Source organism: Boleophthalmus pectinirostris, unplaced genomic scaffold (assembly GCF_026225935.1).
Source record: "Boleophthalmus pectinirostris isolate CB_2022bp ecotype Guang Dong unplaced genomic scaffold, ASM2622593v1 HiC_scaffold_23, whole genome shotgun sequence".
NCBI lineage: Eukaryota > Metazoa > Chordata > Actinopteri > Gobiiformes > Gobiidae > Boleophthalmus > Boleophthalmus pectinirostris.
In genome coordinates, this window is record NW_026571207.1 from 9,011,175 (window position 1) to 9,038,297 (window position 27,123).

Genomic DNA, 27,123 nt, shown 5'->3' on the forward strand with positions numbered 1-27,123 from the left:
ATTTCACTACTTGCAGCAGGACAGTGGCTTGACATGTACAGTAGAGCAAAGTGACAGGACTAGCAGATACAGGCACACAAGCCTAGAGGCTCTTGCGGCTGTCAGTGTAAAAATGTTAATATATAAGTTGCAACGGAGTCGCAGGACCACCCAAACCATGAAAAAAGTGTGACTTATAGTCCAAAAAATATGGGAGTTGTCTTGTTGTACCTTTAGTAGTTTATGTCTAATGATACTATTTCATCTATTTAATTTGTATTTTTATATACTATTTATTTTGTTATACCAAAAAATGTAAATACAATAACAACCTCCCCACCACAAACTCTTGCTGCCACATGATTGGATGTGGACCTGTCGATTGAAAATGTGCATTCTAGCTGCTCATTTTAGTTCTAATGTTAAATTAGAACCTGTGTCATAGCCCCTTTTTCTTCATCTTTTGACTTGCTGTAGACTGGCATAAGAGTAGTCTGACTGTGTTTGTTTAGCACATTTAGAGTCTGGCGATGTTTGGGACAGCTCTACCTGAAGCACAAATAGTTCTGTGGAACCAGTCTATCCCCTTTAAACTTTTACCTGATTTTCATCTTCACTCAGAGGAAGGAGGTATTTAAATCTGTCTAACTCGTTCCATATACCCTTTAGCGCACAGGTGTCAAACATGCGGCCCGGGGGCCAGATCCGGCCCTCCAAGACCTTTAATCTGGCCCTCGGCTGATTTTCTACTAAAATATTTTAATTCTATTTTTTATTAAAATATTGTTAATTTTCTGTGGTGTTTATCATAGCAGCATCTCCAGTGTCTCTGTACGTGGCCCCTCCCACCAGAGCAGCACAAATGAAGACTTGTCTCTTTCCAAACGCTCTTAAAGGACGATCGTTTTGACTGTTGACCGTGACACCCTCATCAGAAAAATGTCCAACATGAGAAAAGTGGAGCCGAGTGCAGGAATTTCCAAGAAAAATTTACTTATTCCTATTTATACAAGTTAATGTTAAACAAGTTCATGTTAAAACATTGTGTTGAAATTGTATTTTTCTTAAAGTTTCAGGTTGTTCATAATATTATAATATGAAAGAGTTCATCAATTAAAAAAGATTTCTGTAATAGATTTGCGTTTCTCTGCACAAATATTTGAACTTATTGTTATTTTTGGGGTTTATATGACATGAGTTTTCTGATCCGGCCCCTTTGGGATCAAAGTCGGTTGGATACGGCCCCGGGACCAGAATGAGTTTGACACCCCTGCTTTAGCGCATTGTTAATATCTATTCATGTTTCTCTTTAGAACAACTTTTTTTCAGACAGCAAAATTAAACTAGGGTGGACCACCAAATCAAGCCAGAGTGCTGCTTTCGTTTATACTTCTTGGTTGACAAGAAGTAAAAATAGGTTTATGTGTCACAAAATGCTGCTTTTACAATATACAAAATTAACTCATCAAAGGTCCGTTACAGCATCTTCAACCTTTTTGATGCCGTTACTCTCTTAGCTGTGGCTGCATACATTCAAATTTTTTATGTAAATTGCCCTCCGAGTGTTAATTATTCGTTAGAATCAATGAGGAATCAGTTCCTGAGCTGTAGCATGGATAACAAGGAGCTGCTGACTCACTCGCCGGCTCAGACGTCAGCAGTGCTCTGTGCTGTGCAGGTTGCCTGGAATCAGCTGAACGGCCTCGGAGGTGAAAGTCATCGCGCAGACTGTGGTCCCAATCTCTCCTCGTTTGCTCCGGCATTCATCATTCTAATATCCCAGCAGCGTTCTTCCTATGTTGTCCTTAAAAAACCCGCTGACTAATCTTCAGTGTTGTCCAGAGTGAGTTCCTGTTTGGAGTGCACTTGTGTAGCCTGGAAGATCAGATTCCACTACTAGATTTAATCAATGGAAAGATTAGTCTATGGTAAGTTTCATGTTACCTAATTTGGTTTCAGCTTTGAAGCCTGCCACTAGAAAAACAAATCCCTAGTGAACTATTTTTACTCCAAAGGACTAAACCAGAGCTACAAAAAAAAAAAAAAAAAATCATAATGTGTTTTTCTGGCAAGTGTTTATGCAATTTGGAGTTGTCAAAAGTATTGAAAATCAGTTACATGTAATGATATGCAAATCTCTTGGTACAATATTATCACGATATGCATCTCATGGTACGATATGTATTGCGATATTTTAAAGAGACTAATATAATTGTAGATGGGAGTCTTTTTTTGCTTTTTGACAAGATTTTGGTGTGAATTATTAGTCATAATCCCAAGAATTCAAGTAAAAACCATATTTCTTCGCATGTTGTCTGCACTGAAATGAATCATGGGATATGTAGTTCCCGATGTTTATAAGCTGTTGGTACTATAAAACCAAAAGGAACTTGCGATTCGACATATTGTGACAGCCCATGATATTATTGTGAGACTTTTGACGATAAGATATTAGAATATTTCGGTTATTGTTACATCCTTGTAGTTTTAGTATTGATTAGAAACTGATAGGGATCTAACAATAACTGAAATATTCTAGTATCGTATCATCAAGAGTCTCACAATAATATCATGGGCTGTCACAATATATCGAATTACAAGTCTCTTTGCTGAAATTAAGAATTATGGTGCAGCAATAGCTAAAAAAAAAAAAGAGAGAACCACATAGACCATGATCCTTTGCTCCGTTCAGCGCAGACTACATGAAGAAATAAGTTCTAAGCACTTTTAAGTCGTAGTTCATTGGATTAACTCTTATCAAGGCATTTTAAGAGGGTAAAAGTAGCATATTAACAGTTTTAGCTGTTTAGCTCCACAATATATCACAAAAAATATCGTATCGTGAGATGTATACCGTGAAAACATCGTACCGAGATTTGGATATTGTTACATCTCTTATCATGAGGTTTCCCACCATATCGCAATAAATATCATACCGTGAGATTCATACCATGACGATATCGTATCGTGAGACTTGGATATCTTTACACCCCTAAAAACTAGTATTGAAACTAAATATTTTAAGATGGTGTCGATACTAAAAAAGTCACATTCACAGGACAGAAATGAACCTTTCCTGAATACTTTAGAATGATCGTCACTACAACTATAAGAGCAAATAGATTAGTATACGCCCATTAACCACTATGAACACAGATATGAGTCTGCATGGCAATATAAAAGAAAGTACTATGTCCCCAGAGATTTGATAATGGCGTCAACTCAAATTCCGATAAAATATGCAACGGGCACACCTCTGGTCAGAAGTCAAAGGACTACGCCACTGCTGCACCAAAGATAACATGGAGATTGATAGATGGTACAGAATGCTACACGTGTTATCTTGCGAGGACTAAATGACTGTACACATTTTAACACATCAAAGTCATAAACTTTTCATCTGATAGTCTGAAACGGCCTTCAGCAAATGCGGCCTGGACATGGATTGGATTGGTTATGTAGGGCGTCTCTCTGTGATGCTGATGGGACCTGACTGGGCGACCCACCCCCCCAGGCCAAATGTTTGTCAGACAGTTCATCTTGTCAAGAATGGTGCGGCTGTAAAGTGGGCCACAACCATAGAAATAATTGAGAGCATTTCCTGTCTTAATGTGAACTAGGGATGGGCATGATAATTGATCATTAAGAATTTCATCGATTACGTTCATTTTAATCGACAAACCAAATGTAAGTTGCTGTGTGTAGCGTGACCAAACAGGGGTCCGTACATGTAGCTCTCTGCACTCAGAAGGAGCGAGCGAACACAAACAGTCGGTCCGCCTGCAACACGCCGAAGCGCAAATGCGTATTTAACGATGATTTGTACAAGAAATTCCACGCTTTCCGTTCTAGTCAGGACAAGTGTGAGTCCATGTGCACAGTGTACAAAGCAGCACATATGTTTCGGTGTCCAGTGGGAAAAAGTTTTGCCAGGTGAGAATAGCGCAACGTCGATGAAGAGGCCCCACCTCCCACCTCCCGAACGGTGTCCTGGTTTTGACAAACGCAAATATGGTCACACTAACCTGTATTCCACTGAGTCATGTCCTTCAGTCTGACAGAAGTTTTTTTCTTTGCTTAGTTTATGCGAATTAGCCATGCGGTTTTACATTTTGTTTCTGTGAGACTTGCACATTAAACACATTATATTGTCAAACGGGCTGATGTGGCTCTAGAGTCGTTACGGTTTATATGTCGTAAAGTTGAATTTATTTATGCAGATTAGTAGTGCAGAAAATAATAATGATGATCATTTTAATATAAAAACGTTAATGATAAATCGATAATCGATCGTAAATTCGTCTGACAATCGATTAAGAAAATTTCATCGAATGCCCATCCCTAATGTGAACATCATAGTCTTGTGTATGATGAATTTCAGACATGTCAAACTCAGGCCCGGGGGCCAAATTCAGGCCACAATATAATTATATTTGGCCCGCGAGATCATATCAAATATGTATTAGACCTGGCCCGCCGGTATGGCTCATGCACTACTACTACTAGGGACGACGACTACTACAGACGACTACTACAACTATGGACGACTGCTACTACTACTACTACTGCTACTACTACAACTACGGACAACTACTACTACTACTACTACAACTACGGACTACTACTACTACTATGAACTTGTATCCAAGAAGAGATGCCAAATGTTTGTATCTGCTTTGGACCCATGTGCATCAGAGTAAGTCATAGTCTAGCTTTAGCTCGGATGAATGTTTTCTTAATGATTTTTGACTGTTCATTGTTGAAAGATTGGATTTTCATTGAAGTAAGTTGTTATTTTTGACTGGTTGCTGGCTTGTGAACAAAAAATAAATTTAAGAGGAGTTCAAAAGCTACAGATAGGCTAGAGAGACATTATTTGTTTAAAATGTTATTATTTTATATTTTGCTTGTTCTAGCTTCAATGTTTAAGCACCTATTATTAAACATTTATTTTAATAAGAAAAGGATGAACACTACATATCTTGAAAGAGGAGAAAATGCAGATGTTGCTGAAATTTTTCAATAAATATTTAGTTTGGCCCATGACTTAGTCCCAGTTTTTAATTTTGGCCCTCTGTGAATTTGAGTTTGACACCCCTGATGTCATTAGCTTGTCTCCATGGCCATGTTATTGTTTCGCCTGGAATGTTCCACTGTATGGCATTAAACTTGTGTATCAGGCATTAATCAGAGTTCTGTTGTCTGTTCTATTGCAGGCGTTTTTATTGCAAAAAAATACTTGGCCTAGTATAGTCCACCATTAAAGTAACTCTGTAATTTTATCATTTAATTGTTAGTTTAATCATTTGGATTTATGTAGCACCTTTCAAGACAAGTAAAGCTCTTTACAGTGCATTATTAATTAATTATTAAAACAACTATTTTCTACAACCAAAATCAAAAGACTGATCAATGATTAATTTTTTTATTTTTCGATTTTGTGTTTAAATGAAAAATGGAAAAAACGGATAACGGCTGTTTCCTGTTTCCGTGACTTAAACTGTGATGCCGGAATTTTGAGCCGCATACGGACTTGATCCCAGGACTGATCCCAGGACTGAACTAGGACTAAAACAGGACTAAGTTTTGGTTTAGTCCTGGTTTAGTTCTGGTTCAGTTCTGGTTCAGTCCGTATGTGGCGCAAAAGTTCGACATCGCAGTTTAAGTCACGGAAATGTTTTTTTCCATTATTCGTTTAAACACAAATTCGAAAACTGAAAAAACAAATCACTATCTGTTTTCTTTTTTTTCCATTTTGGTTTTTGAGACAAATAATGAAGAAAATATTTTTTTTGGTTTTATTTTGAAAAACGAATGAAGGAATGATACAGATTAACCAGGCCCAGCCCTGCTAGCTTCTGGGATCTGAGGAGGTCAGGCTTTGACAAGCCGGTAAAACCACTTTCTGGAGGTTGCATGATTCTATGGTAATAGATAATTTAACTGTCAGAACATTCTTCCTGAACATACATTTTATGCCTTACTGTGGAACATGTGTAGGCAAAGCAACACTATTTCCATGGAAACAAAAATGAGGAGGCCAAATAAGAGTCAAGTTTGTGGAGAAGCAACCCTGCTTACATATTTGTTTTTCAATGCAATAAACCATGCAAAATGAAGAAAAAAAAGTCTTGCTCATTGTTGATCTAGTTCCTCTTAGATTTAAAAATTCACTTGTCTGTATACAGATTTGTTGACTTGCTGTAGCCTCCTGTGTCTTTTCTCGTCCGTATGGCCTTTCTGTGTAGATGCTGACACTGTTTGACAATGCCGTTCACACGTGGAGACGGCTTGTTGTTTGTCAATGTCTGCTTGTGTCTGATGTGTACATTGTGTTGTTGGCCTTTGCCTGCCTCAGAATGGTGAACCAAACCCTGGTGGTTGAAGCCGTCCATTGTTCTGCTGTTGACATGTTTGATGCTTAATGCCGATTATAGCAGCGGGACACTTCGAACACAAGCTGTAGGTTTTTAGCGGTACTTAAGCAGCAATAATCCCCAGAGAAAGGAGTCATATTACCTTTGTGGTTGGTTATTTGCTCAAGGCTGTATTGTGTTGACTTGCCCCCTCCCCTACCATCCTGCCTACTTATTGTTTTGAAGAGAATATAACGGATATTCCTTATTTGTCAGGTTTACAGTGTCATGAAATGGACTTGAATATTATCACATATTGTCAGAAAATAACAGATATTAACACAAAGAAACTCAGAAGGCAGAATTCAGGGTTTTTACTCGCCGCGAGGGACAGAGGCGCTGCTACAGCTCCCTTAAACTGCCGAAGAACCACCGTCCAACGTCAAGGATGTATTTATTGAATCACACAGGTTACAAGAATGAATGGGCGGTTAAATTTTTTCTATCACAGTAAAAAACACAGAGAATAAAGGTGTGTATTGTGTGTGTGTGTGTGTGTGTGTGTGTGCCAGCTGCTGAGGTGTAGGGAGGGATGTGCGTAGGGAGGACTGTCCTTGCAGAAGATAACGGCTAATGAGAAGTTGGTTTTCTCGTGAGAAATACCCTTTGATAAAATAAGACAAATCATTTATACAGCATTTGAAAAACTCTTTAACACATATTATTGTCTGTAGTGTTCTCGCAATACTAAAATTTCACATTCACTTTTGATACCAAGAAAAATGCTTGTTACTCAATACTGGTTTTAATAATATTAAATACATTATTTCAACACAAAATGACTATCTTTAAAGGTGCATTGTGTAACTTTTCTGGTGGAGATTTCGTCAGCTGCTTGTTTTTGGTGATAGGTCATTGCTATCTCTGCCTAGAATGTTCAACAGTATGACATTAAACACAGTACTTTGCAGTTACTAAATTATAGGTGTGTTTAAGCTCAGAAATGCACAGAAAAACATACATTCTGCCTGTGAGCGGGATCGCCTCTCCACAGACCTGTAACTTGGTCTGGTTTGGTTTTGATGGACCCTCCACCAGAAAAAGTTACGAAATGCACCTTTTTAAAGGATCTCTACCTGATTTATTTTTATTTTACATGTAATAATGTGAAATTAGTTTTGGCCTAATAATATATTGTTTTAGTGGTTCTTAAGTGTGCTGTTAGCAGGCTAGTTGTTACCTTCTTGTAGTATCTTGGTATCGATTTGTTTAGTCAGCCCTTGCCTCCAATTAAACAGGGTGTCTCAAAAAATTTTGATTTAATTTTGCTTTTTTCTTGTTGAAATTACCTAAAATTTTCACAGAATGTATAAAAACAGATCAAGATTTTATATTTAATGTTTTATTTTTGTTCTGTTTTCAGGTTGAGCTGTTTACTCCCAAAGAGTAAAAGTAATTTTGTGTCTTGGAATCTGCTTGCACACAGTCACCCAAGACTGTGCAGCCTTCAGTGCAAAATTTGGAAAAACTGCACCAACTGGCAAACAAATTTGGACTTGATACCAAATATTTAAAGAGGAAGGCTGCTTATGGCTAAAGGATCTGGTGCGCCAAACTCGCATTTGAAGAATCTGGGTTTCCAAACTTCTCCTTACGGACTTATTGGGGCTTTGTGAGAGTTTTTCACAAACTTGCTTGACCTTCTCTCCTGATGTTGATGGTGGTCTACCAGACCCTTTAGTCCTGCAGAAGTGGCTTTCTACAGTTCTGCAGTTTTTCCAAATTTTGCATTGAAGGCACGCTGCACAGTCTTTGTGTTCGAGCAGATTCCAAGACGCAAAATAACTTCTTTGGGAGTGAACAGCTCAACTTGAAAACCAAACAAAAATAAAACATTAAAATATTAAATTTTGATCTGTTTCTGTACATTCTGTAAAAAATGTAGGTAATTTCAACAAGAATTGCTAAAATTGTTGACCTGAGAAATGATATAAATTTTTGGGGACACCCTGTACTATATTTCTCTCCCAATAGTAGTATTGTGACATTCTCTCCATGCACGTGTTATGACTGTCGGCTTTGTTTGTACACACTTAAAGGCGAGGCATTGACACAGCGGCACCTTGCACAGCTTTGCCGACTCATCCTCGCCGTTACGCAACAGGTGAGACCCAGAGGAGCGGAACGGCTAACGCAAACGCTAATCCTCACACTATACGCGGGGGAGGGGCGCGGCCGGACGTCCTACATCTCTTTCACGATACGAGTCACCAGCATGGCAGTCACGTCGGTCAATATTAACTGTTGACATTAGGAGTGGAGGCTATTGTTGAGTTTTTCGCAGAATTACCAGAGATATGAAAGTAAATGCGCTCAGATATGGAAGCAGAGAGAGTGAGCCACCACCCACTTAGAATAATGTCATTTCAGACTGATTGTATTAGATGTTAGAGCAGATTTATTTTATTAGTGCAAGGCAGCAGACTGAGGGGTGGAAGATGGCTGGAGATAAGATGGAAGTCATTTTAGTAACAAGACTGGATGTGGTTAAGGCAAGGCAAAAGAACAACAGTTTTTTTCCCCTCCAATGTTAATACTTGTGTTTTTATAAAATATTTTTCCTGTCAAAAAAGATGTGTTTTTTTATATCAAAGGTCATTTTGTCAGAGTCAGTTAACACAAAACTATTTTATTAGATTCTATCCAAATCAGGTTGTCAAAAGTATTGAAAACTGGATAACAATCGATAGGAAAACTAGTATTGAAACTCGGGTTGTTCAAAAAATATCGAAATATCAATATATTGTGTCGCCTAATGTGATGATACAGTATCAATATCTGGGCTGCTGTATCGATATATCGCCAAAGAATATTTTTTGGTATATTTTACTAAATTATTTTGTTACAGCGCTACAGTTTTGTTGCTTGTTCAGAGGAAGGAAACTCATTTATGTGACACATTTGACATTTTCTCTGTTTTGATGATTATTCATTAAATGGGTGTTTTTCATTATGAACTTTGCACAAGAAGTAGTTTAACAAAGAGTTTTAGAATCACAGCCATCATGTAGCCATTATATTTTACTGAACCATATCAAATACATTTTTATATATATCTTATCGAAACAAAATTGCATTGTATTGAGATATGTATCGTATCGTGGCCTGTGTATCGGGATATGTATCAAATCGGCAACTTCTTAATGATACCCAGCCCTACTTAATACTGACTGATACCACTTGCCTATTTCTTAAAATCAAAATCGAGTTTTAGTATCACAGCACTACTCTAAAATAATTTGCTTTTAATGCTACAGGAGGGCTATCTGGTAGCTGTCACATGTGAGAGGCCACAAAAGAATCACTTTGGTCTGCAAACGCTAAAAAACTACTGATTTTCGAGTTTTGCGATTGAATAAAAAATTATCACATTTGCTATTTGCATGCCTAAATGTGTATAATATCTCTGCGATGAGAATTGGAGAGATGTTGGAATTGATGGATTAAAAAGAAGACAAAATGTTTTCTGAAGTTGACCTACAATAAATGTGCACAATATTTCTGAGGCCATGACATACTGTATTACATTTATCTATTCAGGTTTTTAAAATGATCCCATTTAAAAACATTCAGAATATACTTTAGCATTTATATTTTAGCAGTGTGTATATTGTGGTCTGAATTGTGTCTGTTACATTGGATGCTTGTACCTTCCAGACCACGGCATTGGCAAAAAATATTTCAAAAGCTGTTACTGGGAGCAAATATCAGCAGGACCTGTCTATGTTTTGACCGTAGCGAGGGCATGGAGGTAGGTAACCCAAACCCTACAAACGTGTCCAGAGTATGGAGCGGTTCTGTGAATTCACACCCATGTCTCAAATGGATTCCTGGACATTGGCTCCAGCCGGGCCCCTCCCTGCAGTCGCTCTGGATCCCGCTACCTGTTCTCATTCTGGAAACAGCATAAGCAACTATTAGAACATGGACTGGGCGATGAAAGTGGTCGGAAAACTTGACTTTGTCCTTGTATGCAATTTTTTTCTTCATATCAAGATCTCGGCCGCACTAGACACCGCAAGATCTCAAAAGACACAAGATGTACACGTGAGAAAAAATTATCTTTAGATTTCTTCCTCAGGTGTTTACATTTGGATTGGATCAAAAATGGTTACATGTTGGTGAATTAAATCTCTCATTATTCCAAAAAGAACAAGAATGGCCACAAAAATATGAAATCAAATAAATAAAAAAACGTAAGGCCGCATTTAGGAAGTGAATTGCACAATTTATATTTTAATCAATGATGTTAAAATCTCATTTTGTCTATTTCTCATGGACCACCAAATCGTCTTGTGGAACGTGTGTCTCATTCACCCATATTATTCAGAAATTAAGGCAAAAAAATCACGCTTCTAAATATTGTGGTTGAGCATCAATGTGAATAAACTGTCAAATTAACCATACAAGTTTGGAGGATGCAACTGCAAGGTTATTTTTATTCTGGTTAGTTATTTTTTGCTGTTTTTTACTTGACACATTAATGTTGCGTATCTCCCTCTGCTGTCAGCAAATGATTTTTAAATTTAATTTCAAACTCTGAAGAAAATTCATTGCCAACATTTTAAACTAATTCTACATAAACTAGCTTTGTCACACTGTGTTCACTGCTTCATATGATTATTCCACTTTTATCACGCCAGCTGGTGCGCTATAGCCCCCGGCGTCCCAGGTTGAAGTGTGTGACCTTTTGACCTTTCCATACGAATGGGTGCTATAATGTCCACTGTAGGCGCCCCCCCCCCTCCATACTGAAGTCCCATTGGCTGGCTCCTGAGGCAGCTCCCCTCCTCTGTCCTCTGCTCTGAGCGGAGGTGGTCTCATTCCATCCGTGGCTTCCTCAAACGCTTCTTTTCTTCGCAGACAGTGGGCTTTTGATGCATCTGAACTGTCATAATCTGTCTGTGTAAGATTTTGTGTGCTCAGAAAGACGGCCTGGAATGCGGGGTCTTTTATGTCGTGGATTTTGTGTAATTTCTCAACCCAGAAAGTGAATCTGTATTTTTTGGTTTGTACAGTATATCTTGACGAACCAGTGGGAAACGCAAGGGGATAATAATACAATTGCTGTTTTGGAGTTATACAAAATTAGCTCTATGTGTAGTTATGTAGATCTAATAATTAGGCATGTATCATTAACCCAAATATTGTGATATCGTACCGTCAAAGGTCTCACAATAACATCGTCACTATACATCACAATATATCGAATTATAAGTTTCTTTTTCTTTAATCCATTGTTATGGTGCAGCATTAACTAAAAACACAGAACTACATATCCCATGATCCTTTGCTTTGTTTCAACTTAGTCTACATGATTAAATTGCTGTTATTAAGCACTTTTAAATCTTAATTATTTGGACTTTGAAAGAAAAGTAGCATATTCAGTTTTGTAAGCCTCCTTAAAATATCGTAATAAATATCGTACCGCTGCATAGATATTGTAGAAATATCGTATCGAGAGAATTGGACATCGTTATATCCCTACTAATAATGCAACATCAAAATAAGGATATTTTTGTGATGTTTGTTTATATTGTCAGTGGTGCCCTTTGCCTAGAAATGTCCATCCCAAAAGAAAGAAAAAGTCTCCTACTTGAGATGCTTTGTTTAGAATTTTTTTAAGTATTGCATTCATCTATGTTGTTTATATTCAGAAGAATGCCAATCTCCATGGAGAGAAGCCTCCAGGCCAGTAAAAATTGATGTTTTTTTGTCTTATTTTAGCAATAAAAATACCAGTAATTGAATAAATGAAAGATCATTTAATGCCATACTGTGCAGGGTTCCCACGATCATGGTAATCATGGAATTTTAGTATCTCTTTCACGCAACTACAGCTTTCTGTTAAGTTATCATTAGGCTATTATGATTATTTCTGAATGTATGTGCCTTTTGTTTAAAAGAGACGACAATAAATGCATTGACAGTATTTTGAATGTTAAAAAACTATAATACCAAACCATAAGGTGAGTGGAAAGTGTTAACATTTCATATTTAGTATCAATCAATCAACAGCTTTATTAATCCCAAAGGGCAATCCAGTTTGCACATCTCTGGTCGTGCACAATCTATAAATTAAAAAAAAGAAAACGGACACCATACATTCAAACCTCAGTGCATCAGGGACACAATAGCAATTCACTTCCCATTTTAAAGCTTTATGGCAAAAGGAATAAAAGATTTGGCGTAGCGGTTGGTCTTTTGCTGTGGGGTGACATATCACCTCCCAGAGGGCATTTGCACGAACTGTGAGTGCAGTACATGGCTAGTCTGGCTCAGTGTGGCCTTAGTCTTTTGGAGCACCCGATGTCTCTCTCCACACAAAGGCCAAATCCTCCATCTGAACACCACTGATTTTGCCGCACACTTTTACTAACTGGTTCAGACTGTTCTTGTCCTTCACAGATAACCATAAAACTAACAAATAAAAGGTCGGCAAACTTTTGATAAAGGATTGATAAAATTATTTAAAATGTTAGGCAACACATCAAAAGAGCTGAGCTTCCGCATCAAGTGAACCCGCTGCTCTCGTTTGATAATTTGCTCAGTGTTCTTCTCAAACCTTAGGGAGGAATCAAACACAGTTCCCAAATACTTATAAGAGTCCACCATTCAATTCTACACATGTAGGGTGCCGTAACGTCATGGAAAATTCACTTTAGTCATGGGGAAGTTTTGTAATTTTGTCAGTGAAAAAAGTGGAAACCCTGACTGTGGAACATTCTAGACAAAGCAATAATTTGTAAACAAGCTAGTGGAGCTACGTAATGCACCTTTTAAAGACACGATACTTGAACCTCAACCAAGATACTGAAAGACATTATTTTATATTGTCATGTTAAATTTGACTTTTTTTTAATGAATGGTATGTTTTGTCCATCCACGCGTTACCTTAATATAACTGCAGTTTTTGTGTGATTAGTTTGCACTTAATCTTGCAGCTCTTTTATTACAAGCTGTGCTTTGCCTCAGATCTGTTTTTCAGTCTCTCAATGACTTTGCCTTATGACCAAATGCAGTTTTGCTGTTGTGCTTCAAAGTGGTATTCCCCAGTGTTGGCTCGGGCTTATTCAGCATCCAATCTGTCAAGTCAGACCACCTGCACTTTTTAATTAGGCTCAGCACTGGGAAACGAGAGATTCTGTCGTGCCAGCCGATGCTTCAGCACAACAACTCCTCTTTATGTGGTCCAGTGGTGTTCTCTGACAGCATTAAAGCTGCTGTACCTGATTTTTACTGCCTTAAAAATGTGCAAAACAGAACTAGATCATTTCATAACAGTTCGCAGTGGTCCAAAGTTATTCCTCTCTTACCTTATGCATTCTAAACATCTTAATTATTCACTGTGATGATTTTATAAGGGCTTTTCAAAACTTTGAGAGGTAATAACATGCTTTCTAGTTCGATTTTGACCTCAAGAGTTGCTTAAACATTATATCTGTCCTGGGGCATGACAAATTTAGCTCGAACGCCTCGGGAAAAGGGTACAGAAACTTCATATGCTGGGTGAGAGTGAACTAAAAACTAAGCACTTACCACAAATAATACATGATTTACTAACCAATTAGACCAGGGGTATCCAAACTTTTTTTAACAAGGGCCACATATCTAAACACAGACGAAGCAGAGGGCCGATCGAGGGCCATAGACTGAAGCTCAATACAGTGAATCATTGAAATGTGTGTGTTTAACACGTTAGAATGAGCCATCAGTCTTTATTCATGCTTAAGATCCTCAAAACCACACACTAAATATTAAATATTAGTTTTATCAAGGTAAATAAAAAAATAAAAAAAACTTGCAGTAAAAGTTAATTTTTCATTGATGCAAGGTAATTTGGACCAATTCACCTGGAAGCCTGAAGGCCAAGAAAAATTTGTCTGAGGGCCACATTTAGCCCACGGGCCATAGTTTGGACATGCCTGAATTAGAAAGACACAGCAGGCATTTTTATCTTATACAAAATATCTGAACTGGGACGAGACAATTTGCTCAAATACATGGAAACAAATCAGGTACTGGGCCTTTTAAATCAACAAATCCCTCCGTTTTGCCAAGGCTATGTCAAGGTCAAATCAATCATCAGTGTAAGACCTATTCAAATGTATTACACTGTTTAATAATACATATTCTGTTTTTTGTCTGTACAGGAAGAAATCATTTCTGTTCTCGGCTCTGTACGCTGCCTTTATCTTGGGAGGTCGCCATGTCATGAAGCAAAGGGAGAAGTTTGAGCTGAGAAAACCTCTGGTGCTATGGTCCCTCACACTTGCCGTTTTCAGGTAACCTCTGCTTGAATAAATCCTGTAATATCGGTTTTATTGAGCCTTTTCAGCTAAAATGTCTCCTCTCGTGCAGTATATTTGGTGCCATCCGTACAGGGAGCTATATGACCTTCATCCTGATGACCAAAGGGCTAAAACAGTCTGTCTGTGACCAAAGCTTCTATAATGGACCAGTCAGCAAGTTCTGGGCTTATGCCTTTGTTCTTAGTAAAGCCCCAGAGCTCGGTAAGTGCATTCAGAATGCATTTGATATTGTTTATCGTGTGTCATTTATGTTTAACACAGGAACAGAACACACAATAGGCTCTTTTTCTTACAGTAAAGAACGTGATACAAGTGCATTTCTTGTTTCCTGTCAGGCGCTGTACCAGATTTTTGCTGTCTTAAATGGTTCATTATGAATGGTTTGCAGTGGTCCACAGTTAATCCTAATTTACCTTATCCAATTCTAATTATTCATCACAATGAGTTTATAAGCGCTTTTCACAACACTGAGACCAGAGTTTTGCTGGGATGACAACTACTATGCTAACATGCACTTCTTTAGACAACATTCAGAAGATGCAGTTTTTCTTTACCAGAATATATTTTTGTACCAGGGCAGCACAATATATTCCAATCACGTTCAAATGTCTCATTGATTTGGCATAATTAGTATCACATCTCAAAGGCTCCAATTATTTAGCCAAAAGAAGCAGTCCTAACACAATACACAACCTACTTATCTATACTGATGTACCGTATTTTTCTGACTATAAGTTGCACTTTTTTGGGAGAAATTAATTTCATAAAATTGGAGACCATAAACTGACATTTCATCTTGAAAAGCAAGTTATCTGAATAACTGTTCATATGTTATTATGTTATGTCAACAGCCTGTTGTTCTCTATTCTATTGTTATTACTATAACTATAGCATAAACATCATAAGTTTACCAAACTCTCAATCTCACTCCAAATTACTAAATCCATTGAATTCTTCATCCTCGGTGTCACTTCTAAGCAACTTGACTTCCAGAGGTAAATTGAACGAATTATTCCGGCCTTTCTGAATCTTGACACAATGGTTTCACTTGTCACTGAAGTCCAGGCTTTGTCGATCCATCCAATGACTCTCAAGAAAGTTGCATGGTGCACCTTCCCGGTTGTCACAAGTTTCTGGCTCATTCCAAACTCTTTCTGCTGCTCGATTACCTTTTTTGGAAACTGATTTTCTTTTTGGGGGCATTTGTGTTCAGTTTTCTCAGTTGTCTTCATAAGTTTGTTTCAATTTTCAGTGGTACAGAAATGATAGTGCGATCGACTGACATGATATAGACAAGACAGAGGCTCTTTCTGCAGGAGACATGCGCAATAGAGCCAAGTGACAGTGGTACAGGAGTAATGGGGAGTAGCAGATACTGACACACAAGCCTAGAGCACCCTCTCATATCTGTCAGTGTGAACATTTTAATATATAAGTCGCAGGACCACCCAAACCATGAAAAGTACAAATAGTCTGAAAAATACAGTATTACAAACAACAATAAGACTTTTACACACATTTCTTTTCTACTTTAACTCATGCCTATATTTCATGTGTTCTATAAAGTACACTGTTTTAAAGTCTGTGTGTGTGCTCACAGGTGACACTCTGTTCATCGTCCTCCGTAAGCAGAAGCTGATCTTCCTGCACTGGTACCACCACATCACGGTGCTGCTCTACTCCTGGTACTCCTACAAGGACATGGTGGCCGGGGGGGGCTGGTTTATGACTATGAACTACCTGGTGCACGCCGTCATGTACTCCTACTACGCCCTGAGAGCTGCCGGCTTCAAGGTCTCCCGCAAGTTCGCCATGTTCATCACCCTCACCCAAATCACCCAGATGCTGATGGGCTGCGTGGTCAACTACCTGGTCTACTCGTGGATGCAACAGGGCCAAGAGTGCCCCTCCCACATGCAGAACATCGTCTGGTCTTCACTCATGTACCTCAGCTACTTTGTGCTCTTCGTGCAGTTCTTCTACGAGGCCTACATGACCAAGTCCAAGAAAATGTCCACAATCGCCAAGAAAGAAGACTAAATGATGCCATAGCTTACAACAGGGAAGGAAAGGGACCACCGGGGACCATAAGGAGATAGGGGACCAGTGACTTTAATTCTTAACAATGGTTTTAGTTGAGAAATAATATGAAGAAAATGGTTTGAAGGGAATGCTTGAGCTGTTTATGCGCAGATGTAAAGCCTACAGAGTCTGAAGTCTATAGGTGGATGAAGATAAAAAGCCATCATGACTTGTTTTAAAGGGTATATTTGTATCAAGGTCTGAGTTGTTTTTACTGTAGACTGTCAACACACTCCCAGTTTGCAAACCTGCACATCATACTTAAATCGTCTGACAGAAATCTAGTGAGAAATTTTACAACAACAGTAAAATTGTGACTACGTTGCACTTGATTATCGGAAATCTGATTCTAATTGACACTAAAATTAGATACTCATTTGATCGATACCAAAAAAGTCACATTCACAGGAAAGAAATGAACATTTGCTGAAGAGTTTTAGAGTCATTTTGAGCTGTTTTGCAACAAGTTTAAGAGCACATAGACTAGCATACACCCATGGACCACTATGGAACCTACCTGGACCACTGAGGGATTACACAAATAACGCGACATGGTGAAGAAAATACTATTTTATGTTAAAAATTACGTTCTGTTGTGTAAAGTGTTTTTTATTATCATTGTGGTATCAGAATCAGTATTGAGTATCGAGTCGATTTCCTAGTATCGAAATAGTTAAACATTTTTGTATCACATGGTAAAACTTCTTCAAACTGGGCACGTGAGGACACTCTACGGTAAGGAGCGAACTAACTAGAACCACAATTGCGAAGTAGCCGAACTATCTACATATTATTAAAAGGTCTTATATAAATTAATGTTGAATCTTTGAAAAACAAGTTTTTAAGATAACAAAAAAAAAACAAATGAAGAGAATAGATAGACTAGAATATTTCATTTGCCATCATCTTGTCACTTGATAAAACGGACTTGTAAAGATAAGCTGACAGTCAGTAGCGTCATCTGTCCTGTGCGTGTGTCTTTAGTGTTTTTAGAATCAGTGGAGTAGTTTGAGACACTGAAGGCTTAGTCTATTGTCTAACCATGAGCTGATGGGGTGAGCGGCACTGCATTTGTGTGTCTTACATTGCAAAAAGGCAATGTTTTCTCAGGTCATAGGTTCTAAATATAATATGCATATCAAGAAAACGTAGGTCTGTTTAACATCTAGGCTAGTTTACATAGTGGCTTATTCATCCTGACGAGGTTGTGTAGTGACAACGTGTATGAAAGATGAACTAAACCATGTCTCTGCTTGTGGGCCTGATGGGAAACCTGCCTTTACAGATATTGCCAACTGTACTTTGAAAGGTTTTCAGATTGTGTTTACCTGTACTTTGAGTATTTTACTTGTGATCCAGTTGTTGTTCACTTCCTCTTACTGTATTTTTCAGACTATAAGTCACACCAGACTGTAAGTCTCACTTTTTGGGGGAAATTTATTTTGTAAAATCAGAGACCAGGAACCAACATTTCACCTTGAAAGGCAAGTTATAGTAATAATAATAATTAGAACAGAGAACAACAGGCTGTTAACATCACATATTACCAAACTATTGATCTCACTCCAAATCACTAAATCCACTGAATTCTTCATCCTCTGTGTCACTTCTGATCAACTCCGCGACCTCTGGAGGTAAACGGAGCGCCGCTTCCTCTTCTGCTCAGCATCAGTTCCAGTTAGAATTATTCTGGCCTTTCTGAATCCTGACAGGATGGTTTTGGTTGTCCCTGAAGTCCCTGCTTTCTTGATCCATCCAGTGATTTCTCGAAAAGTCGCATGGTGCACATGACTGAAACTTGTGACACCATGGTTGTTCATTCTGCTGCTTGTTTACAGTTTTCACATATTTCACTGCTTGCAGCTTGTTATCTGCAAAATATGATTTTCTTTTGGATGCGTTTGTGTTCAGTCTTTATAAATTTTAAAATTTTCAGTGGTACAGAAGTAATGGTGCGATCGACTGACATGATACAGACAGGACAGAGGCTCTTTCCGCAGGAGACATGTGCAGTAGAGCCAAGTGACAGTGGTACAGGAGTAATGGGAGCAACAGATACTGACACACAAGCCTAGAGCCTCTCACTGCTGTCTGTGAAATTTTTTATATATAAGTGGCAGGACCACCCAAACCATGAAAAAAGTGTGACTTATAGTCCGAAAAACACTGCACATAAACTGCATAGAGTTGTTAGGTGTGATGTCACTTCCGAGTTCATCAGCTGATTGAAAACGATGAACATGTTTACATTTTTTTTTTGTTTATAGCATAGATACATTTTGCAAAGAAGAGATTCCAGGTGTTTAAAGCTTATAAGTTTATAAGCATGATCTATGGTTATAACTGTGACAGAAATTGTATGAGGGAGGTAATATGCACAATGGCTAGATTGTTACTGCATTATTTATATATTTGATAGAATTCATGGTTAAACACATGCTTTTCATAGGTAATTTTCTCTTGTTTGATGAAAAAGGACCAAAAACGAATCGAGAAAGCAGCTGTGAAGTTTTTACTTGGACTTGGAAGTGACGTTTCTTACAACTCTATCGCTAAATCTCTAAACGTGATGAAAAATTTGACCAAATTTGAATATTTGGCTTTGAATTGGTAGTTGCGAGGAATAGACACACTTTAGGCCTGCCCGATTTCAGACAAGCATTGGAATTAGACTCGACAAACAAATACAAGAATCACATTTCGGAACTTGTTTAAACTACGGGGTTTGCCGTTTTTATGCCGAAGGAGGAAATTATGGTACTTCAAAAACTCCAGCCTTTGCCCCGCTTGTTGGCTTGAGTATACGTAAACACTTTCTGACTTATAGATGCTTTAAGGTCCCCCTCAGTAAATAGACTAGTCTGTAGATGCGAAGGACTGAAACGGAACCATTTTAAGATGAAAACCAAACCATGCTATTGTCAAAGTAGCTGTACTGAACTTGTATGTATCCTTAACTGTCTGTCGTGCTCACGTACATTTGCACTGTATTACTGTAAAAAAAAAAAAAAAAAAAAAAAAACACTGAAAAAGCTACATGTATGAACAAAGTGCAAATTGTGACATTGTGGTTTTGTCTTGGAACTTGACATTGCTTACACATGTTCTTTTGGTGCTCACTTTTAGCTTGCGGCGACATTTTGAAAGCGCAGAAGGTCTGGTGGAGGGCACGGACATCTTTAGAACGTGTCCTATCCGAGCATGAATCCGTTAATGAACAAATGTCCATGTTTAAACCAAAAGAAGGGCTTCTATCTAGGCTTCACTCAGTCACACAATGTAAAATAAGTCCACACAGAATTTCAAATAGGCACTACGCTCTGTAAGTCCAATAACTGTGTGTACATATGACATAGACTGTGCTAAATTATGTTCCTGCGCCTCCACCTATAGAGCAAATGTGCAATAAATGTCATTGTTGTTAAATTAAATAAATTTCTTACATAATGAAAGACTTTGATTATCTTTACTTTTTGATTCTGAGTGATTTTGTGATTTGTGGACAAGCTTTTTTTTTTTTTTTTTTTAATCAATTAACCCTAACCCTACACCAAAAAGTAAATGTAAATGTGACTTTTTATCATTCGTGTCGCAGGGACATGGGCCTAAGTGGCTGTGCAGGACCAAAGGGACGGGTGCTCACCCTAACCCACTGTCTTCAGCCCCTTGGTGGATACTTTTGCACTCATTTCCTAAGCCAACCATTAAAAGAAACCATGAAAACTAAAAAAAAAAAGAGCCATGAACAACGAGATTCTAATGACAATGAACATCGCAATATTTCGAAATGTAGAATGAACTCGGTTTTGTGCAGGTAGCTCAGCTTAATGATTTAATAAGACAATTTATAATTCACTGTACAAGTTTAAGCATAGCCTGTATTTTACAACGTGACCATTAGTTATCAGTTACTCTACATATAGTGTTGTTTTATTTTGTTAAAAGTATATGAACTGTTTTTAAGGTGCACTGTGTAACTTTCAGGTTGGATTTCATGTTTGCCATCTGCTTGTCTTAAGATATCACTTTGCTTAGAATCTTCAGCAACATCACATTATGGCAAAAAAATAATAAAACTATAGTAGCTGAGATGCATTCTTACTGAACACTGGGAGCACATGACGGAGTATAATATAAGTATAATAACATCACATCCATGAACTGTCTTCTGTACTTTATCATTCAGAAAGTTTATCACATAAAGCTGTCACATATTAGAGCAGACCTGGGCATTTTGACAGCTGGAAAGTATTAAAGTGTAGAAACAGACTACTACCCACTACTACCCATATTTCACAGAAATTTACTTATGCCGAGGGTCAAAATAATTGTCCTCCCTTGTTTAAGGAATTGTAACAATTAACAATTTAAATTAATTCACTCTTGTTTGGTCATGGTGTCAATAATTGCGAATAACTCTTAATTTTTTTATTTTTATTCTCAGGGCAGCCCCAGTATAAAGACAAAAAGAAAATCGCTGTCATCTGTTATTTCTTCCCTTGTATTTCAGGCTTTCATTGCAGTTTGGACCTCATTGTGGAGCAGCTCTTTCTCAAAGGTTACAATGGAAGAGGAGGAGAAGAGGAAGAGGAGAAGAGGACGTCCACCACCAGAGAATGACCTGACATAGATAACCTGCAGAGCCACCGAACTAAATGACGTTAACTTGGAAAATGGTTAATATGCCTAAACACCACGTGCATAAACAAGTACAAATTGAACTGTGGACAGAGAACACCAACTCTGACCAGCTTTTTAAACTTTTTTTGACTCATTCCCAATATCTGATAATTGGCCTGTTGCTGTGGCTGATAAACGATCTTCGCCAATATCAATATTAGGCTTTTTAAATCCATGGCAAGGACCAATTTTAGGTCACGTTGAAATGTATTTATCTGGTACATAAATTCATGAGTCTGTTCAAAAAGACAAATCTGATGCACTAAAGACAAATGACACATGATCACAGACAGACTGGGGCGGTGTATGCCGGACCGATACCAATATCATCGATACTGGCAATAACCGATAAACCATTTAAAAATATATACTGTATACATAATGTCTTTACTGGGTAACCTTGTGCTTATATTTTTATTAAGAAGAAATAGGCTGCAATATTTCCTTGCAAACCATTAAAACAAATGAAGTCACCACACTGTTTATAAAGTAATTACCTTTTTTTTAATGCATCTTACATTCCCTTTCTTCATTTGAACCATTTGTCAAACCCTGCCCTGTCACCTGTATTTAGCACACTTGTTGGTCTGAAAAGCACCCTGACATTTCTGTAAACAACATACAATCATTACAAAACAATAGCTGCCATTATTTCATATAGTTCTTTAGACTAACATAAAAAAGATTAAAGGTCCTGTACCTGATGATTAGATATATTGTAAGCAGTTCTTGAGGTCAAAATAAGTCTGTTGTGTTCTGTCTGCGCTGAATTATAAAGAGTTTTATTGTCTGATAATCAGGTGGTTAGCATGCTAGTTGTTGTTCTCTGAAAGTTGTAAAAGTTGCTTTTTAACTCATTGCTACAATGCTCAGGACTTAAGTGAGGAATGACAGTGGACTTCTGTAAACTGTTTAAAATGAATGAGGCCATTTTCTTCATGTTTTTAAGTCAGTAAAAATCAGGTACAGGGTTTTTAATCTTGTGGTTCACCTCTGGTCAATTGCTGAGACACTTTTTCAGCTCTATTTATCAATCTGTCTAGTTGCTCATTTATTTACCTGACCAGAAAGATGAGTTCTTGTGATATTTGTGATTTTGCAAGTTTATTGCATGTTTGTTAAACAAATGTAATATTGTTTAGGGTTAAAAACATAGGAATTTAAAGTGCATATGTTTAGAGGACTTTTTCAGTAAAACATACTTTTACTAAAAAAAAAAAAAAATCTATTTTTTAAATTGTGGTGAGGTTTTACCTCGTGGATTGGGCAGTGAATATAACATATAAATGATTCATGTTGCACTATAATTCAAGGCTCATCAATTATAAGACATTTTCTAAGTGGGACAAAGGTCATGGGCCTAAGTGGTTGTGCAGGACACTCACCAGAGGGACAGGAGCTCACCCTAACCCTGCTGTCTGCTGCCCCCTGGTGGATACTTTTTCTATTTCCATTTTCTAAGACGTGATGTCATATCTAATCCAGCCAACCATTAAAATGAACTATGAATAAAAAAGAACCATGAATAATGTGACTCTAGTGAAAATAAAATGTCTTTATATGTGTTTATATATATATATATATATATATATATATATATATATATATATATATATATATATATATATATATATATATATAGTCAGTGAACCAAAGAATGAACGTGAACTCTGTACACGGAGGTCTTTTAATGTAACAATTTTTACAAATGCAAACCACTTTGTGACTTTTAAAATGTCTCAACAATAATTGAAACTGCTGGTACATAGCAAGAACTACTGCATATTTTATATTTTGCCAAGAAATGTGGAAATTTACCAGGAGTTTAGCTAATTCGACAAAGCCAACTAACTTTCAGCTAATTTACTATTCACCATCGAAGCATAGTCTGTATTTTACAACGTGACCATTAATTACATGCACCAAGGCGGTGTGGATCACCATCAGCACGACAAACAGCACGGAGGAGTCCAGGTGAGTCTTACGAGTCCAGGTGAGTCTTACGAGTCCAGGTGAGTCTTGTTTGTTTAGAATCATGCAATAATAATTTAAATGTGTTGGTTTGTAAATGTTTGATGAATGAAGCTGCTGCTGCTGCTGTTGGTGCAGAGTTCTGCGCTCTGATTCATGTTTTTGCAATGTGCAAAGTGGATTGAGATAAATAAAGCGATGATGTGATGAGTTTCAAATGATCATGATGCTTTCGTTGAAAAGAAATTTATTTCACTCTGTGGATGTGTTTTAAATGATGGCTCACTCACATGATGGTGGATTATAAAAGGAAACATGAAGGTGCGGCCTTGTGTCCTGAAACTGTCTGGTTAAAGGAAACTTACAGAAAGGCCTTAAAAAAAATGCAAAAGGTTTTGTCAATAAAATTATGCCACAAACAAAACTCATGAAACAAAAGCAAAACGTGTCTCAAATAAAATCTCAAGATATTTTGATGTGTGAAAATGTAATTTATCAAAAAGAGTGAAACTGGGGGGAAAAATGTGTTTTTCAAATGTAACAAATTGCAATGAAAAGGCTTATAAATGTGCACCAAGCTTGGGTCAATGAACTGGAACATAATGACAGAATGAAATGAATAGTACATTTGTGGGAATTAAATGATCACTTTCCACACATGAACGATAAAAGGATGGAACAGGACCTGCCATAAAATACTCAAACATGCAAATTTAAACAAGTGCAATGCAAAAAGTGGAAAGGTGTCATCAAAGGTTTCAAATGGGAAAAAAAACTACTTGGAAAATAAAAATCTCTCATCTATCCTGGACATTTAAAACCATACAAAATGCATCCAGTCGTCCAATGGTCATGATGTAACCCTCAAATCCTAAAACCTCTATTCTTTACCTTGTGTCCTCTCAAAACAAGATCTGAATGCTGAAGATTTGAATGGCTCAGATTTGGGGATAAAATGATCCAAATGTGTCATATTCTAAACACACTTGTATGGAGACTGTGTGGTCTCTTGTGGGTTGATCTGGTCTAAATGTGGACCAGATTTTAATGTTTAAGTTCCACAGGTGGCACTTGATTTTGGGTCCTTGTATTGCATTTGGTGTGGGCTGGTCCAAATTTGGAGAAACTGAATAACTAATGTGACTAGATTTTCTAATTCAAAAACTGAGACACTCTCGGTTTGGGGTGGTTGGTAATAATAGAACTGAAACAAGTGCATAATTAAGGAAAATTGTTCTGCACTCAGAGCACCTTGCTGGAAGAGTTTACCTGAACTGTGTGTTTTGGGTTGAACGTCCGTCAGCTTTCCGTCGAAGACCCAAAGGTGAATATAAAACTGAATACTGAATTACACTAGTATTTTGTAATTTTGTTTCTAACTTTTCATTTGTGTTTGCAGGTTTGGGTGGTGTCCTCTAACACCTCCTACAGGCGTCAGTTTATTATTACCTCTGCCAAGGGGGTTATGTTTTTGCCGGCGTTTGTCTGTTTGTTTGTTTGTTTGTTTGTTTGTTTGTCTGTTAGCAACATAACTCAAAAAGTTATGGACCGATTTTGATGAAATTTTCAGGATTTGTTGGAAATGTGAAAAGGAAGAACTGATTTCATTTTGGGGGTGATCCGGAAGAAATCCTGGATTCTGGATCACTTTGAAATTTTAGTTAACATTGTGGTAAATGGGGACCAAATATTTTGTTTCTCAATATCTCGGTTAATTATTGACCAAACCCCATGAAATTTGACTCAGGGATGGACAATGGGATCCTCTTTCATATTCCAAAGGCTGATCCGGATCTGATCCAGAAGACTGATTTTATCGCAATTTATATAAAAAATGGGGGTAGTCCTTGGCGGAGGTCTTTTCTAGTTATTATTATTATCATTGTTCATTAGTTCATAGTTAATCTAAGCTAAATCTACTTTGTGTCTTGCAACTGTGAGACATGAAAATCATCTGTGACAACTGTAGCAGATGTTATTATATTTTATTTGAAAACAGCTAAAGCTAAAACATCTCTGCCATATGTTGGTGTCTAACCCTTTTACAACAGCTCTGTGATATCTACTACTGCTATAGAAGCTAAAGAGTGCTTCTGACCAGTGAAAAATTAACGTTTGCCTCCATCTGAAGTTAAAAAGGACCCAAGAACTAAGAAGAAGAATGGAAAATCTTATATCAGAGGCTATGCTCCAAAATATGGAATGAATGAAAGAATTGATCCAGAGCACCTTGCTGGAAGAGTTTACATAAACTCTCTGTTTTTTGGGTTGGGTTGGGCTTCAGTCAGCTTTCCCCCAAAAACCCAAAGGTGAATTTAAAACTGTTTTGCTGAAATACACTAGTGTTTTGTAATTTTGTTTCTAACTTTTTCTTTGTTTTATTGGTCTGTCCAGGCAGACTTTAACTCAGGTAGGTGACGTTTCTGTGTGAATCATCATCTCAAAACAAGGCCTGAATATGCTGAGGATTTTATGTTACAGGCTTTAGTTTTAGGCCTAAACTGGTCCAAAAGTGGGTCATATTCTAAACTTTGGGTCACGTTTATGGAGACTGCTGGTCTCTGTTGGTCTGATCTGGTCTAAATGTGGGTCAGATTAAATGTTTACACCATAATTTCCACAGGTTGCACTTGTACTTGTACTTATACTTTTAAATTTTTGACTTTTGAGTGAGTTTTACAGAGGAAAACCTAAGAACCAAGTACCCCGCGTCGCCCAGAGCAGTGGCGCCATCTGCTGGAGAATACAAGAACCAGACCTCCAGATTCACAATATTCACAAAGAACTAACTGAAATCCCCGGTTACAAATACATTGCTTTTTTTTTTTTTTTTTTTTGTCCGTAGACCAGGTGTTCTTTTTTGATGACTGTGACCAGATTTGTGATTTACTGAAATTTCAAATAAACTTAATTTTCCTTTGATTTCACTTTTGAGTCTCAGTCCTTTATTTTTAAATACGTTTTCTTTACTAAGTCCGACTTGATTGTTTTATTTTTATTTTTTTTCTGAAAAGTTATAAACCTGTCCTACCCCAGTCAGCTGACCCAGACCTCAATAAACTTTTTAGCTTTTTAATATTCTTTTTTTTAGCTGAGGTGTGTACTTTTGTCTCATGAGTGTTCAGTTATTGAATAATTGTCTGTGAGCCCGGGCGTGTTGTCCGCAGACGAGCCAAAGAGATGAGATGAAAAGAGATGAGAGTCGTTATTTTGTTTTAGGCTATATGTTTAATATTTTGTTTAAAATTGAACATGTATCTGCATAGACTTATTTTTATCACGTTAAATGTGCTCATATCACTTTATTTGAGTCATGTGTTTAGAATGTGAGTCGGAGTGGCTTAATGGAGATTCTATGGAAAAGCCTGAAGTTTTGAGGAACTCTGACGTCATTACGTTGCTTCTGCCCATTACGTTCCATTAGCCCTCTGCGTAAATGTGTCATTAATGAAGATGTTGCGCATATTGAGCCCTGTGAACATATGAACTCTTGAGCCTCCAGCAATGTTTTTGTTTATACCATTGTATATAACATTGTATATTAAAAAAAAAAATAAAAAAATACATTAGCCCTAAAATACGTCTTGGGTGAGCCACGAAATCACGTGACTGTTCTGAATAAACATTAACACACTGTCACACTGACGGCATGTTACTACTACAGACTAATGAATAGATAACAA

At 37.4% G+C, this 27,123-nt stretch overlaps 1 protein-coding gene across 3 annotated transcripts in view; it reads left to right on the top strand.

Annotated features, from left to right (window-relative positions):
* Positions 1-20,241, top strand: part of elovl6 (ELOVL fatty acid elongase 6) — a 30,626-nt gene extending 10,385 nt beyond the window's left edge. For all 3 annotated transcript variants that reach the window (XM_055159338.1, XM_020917642.2, XM_055159337.1), the window contains 3 exons: positions 14,549-14,680; positions 14,757-14,908; positions 16,308-20,241. In XM_055159338.1, coding sequence (XP_055015313.1) covers positions 14,610-14,680; positions 14,757-14,908; positions 16,308-16,747 — 663 coding nt within the window. In that variant the 5' untranslated portion in view covers positions 14,549-14,609 and the 3' untranslated portion in view covers positions 16,748-20,241. The remainder of the gene's footprint in view (positions 1-14,548; positions 14,681-14,756; positions 14,909-16,307) is intronic.
* The last annotated feature ends 6,882 nt before the right edge of the window (positions 20,242-27,123 follow it).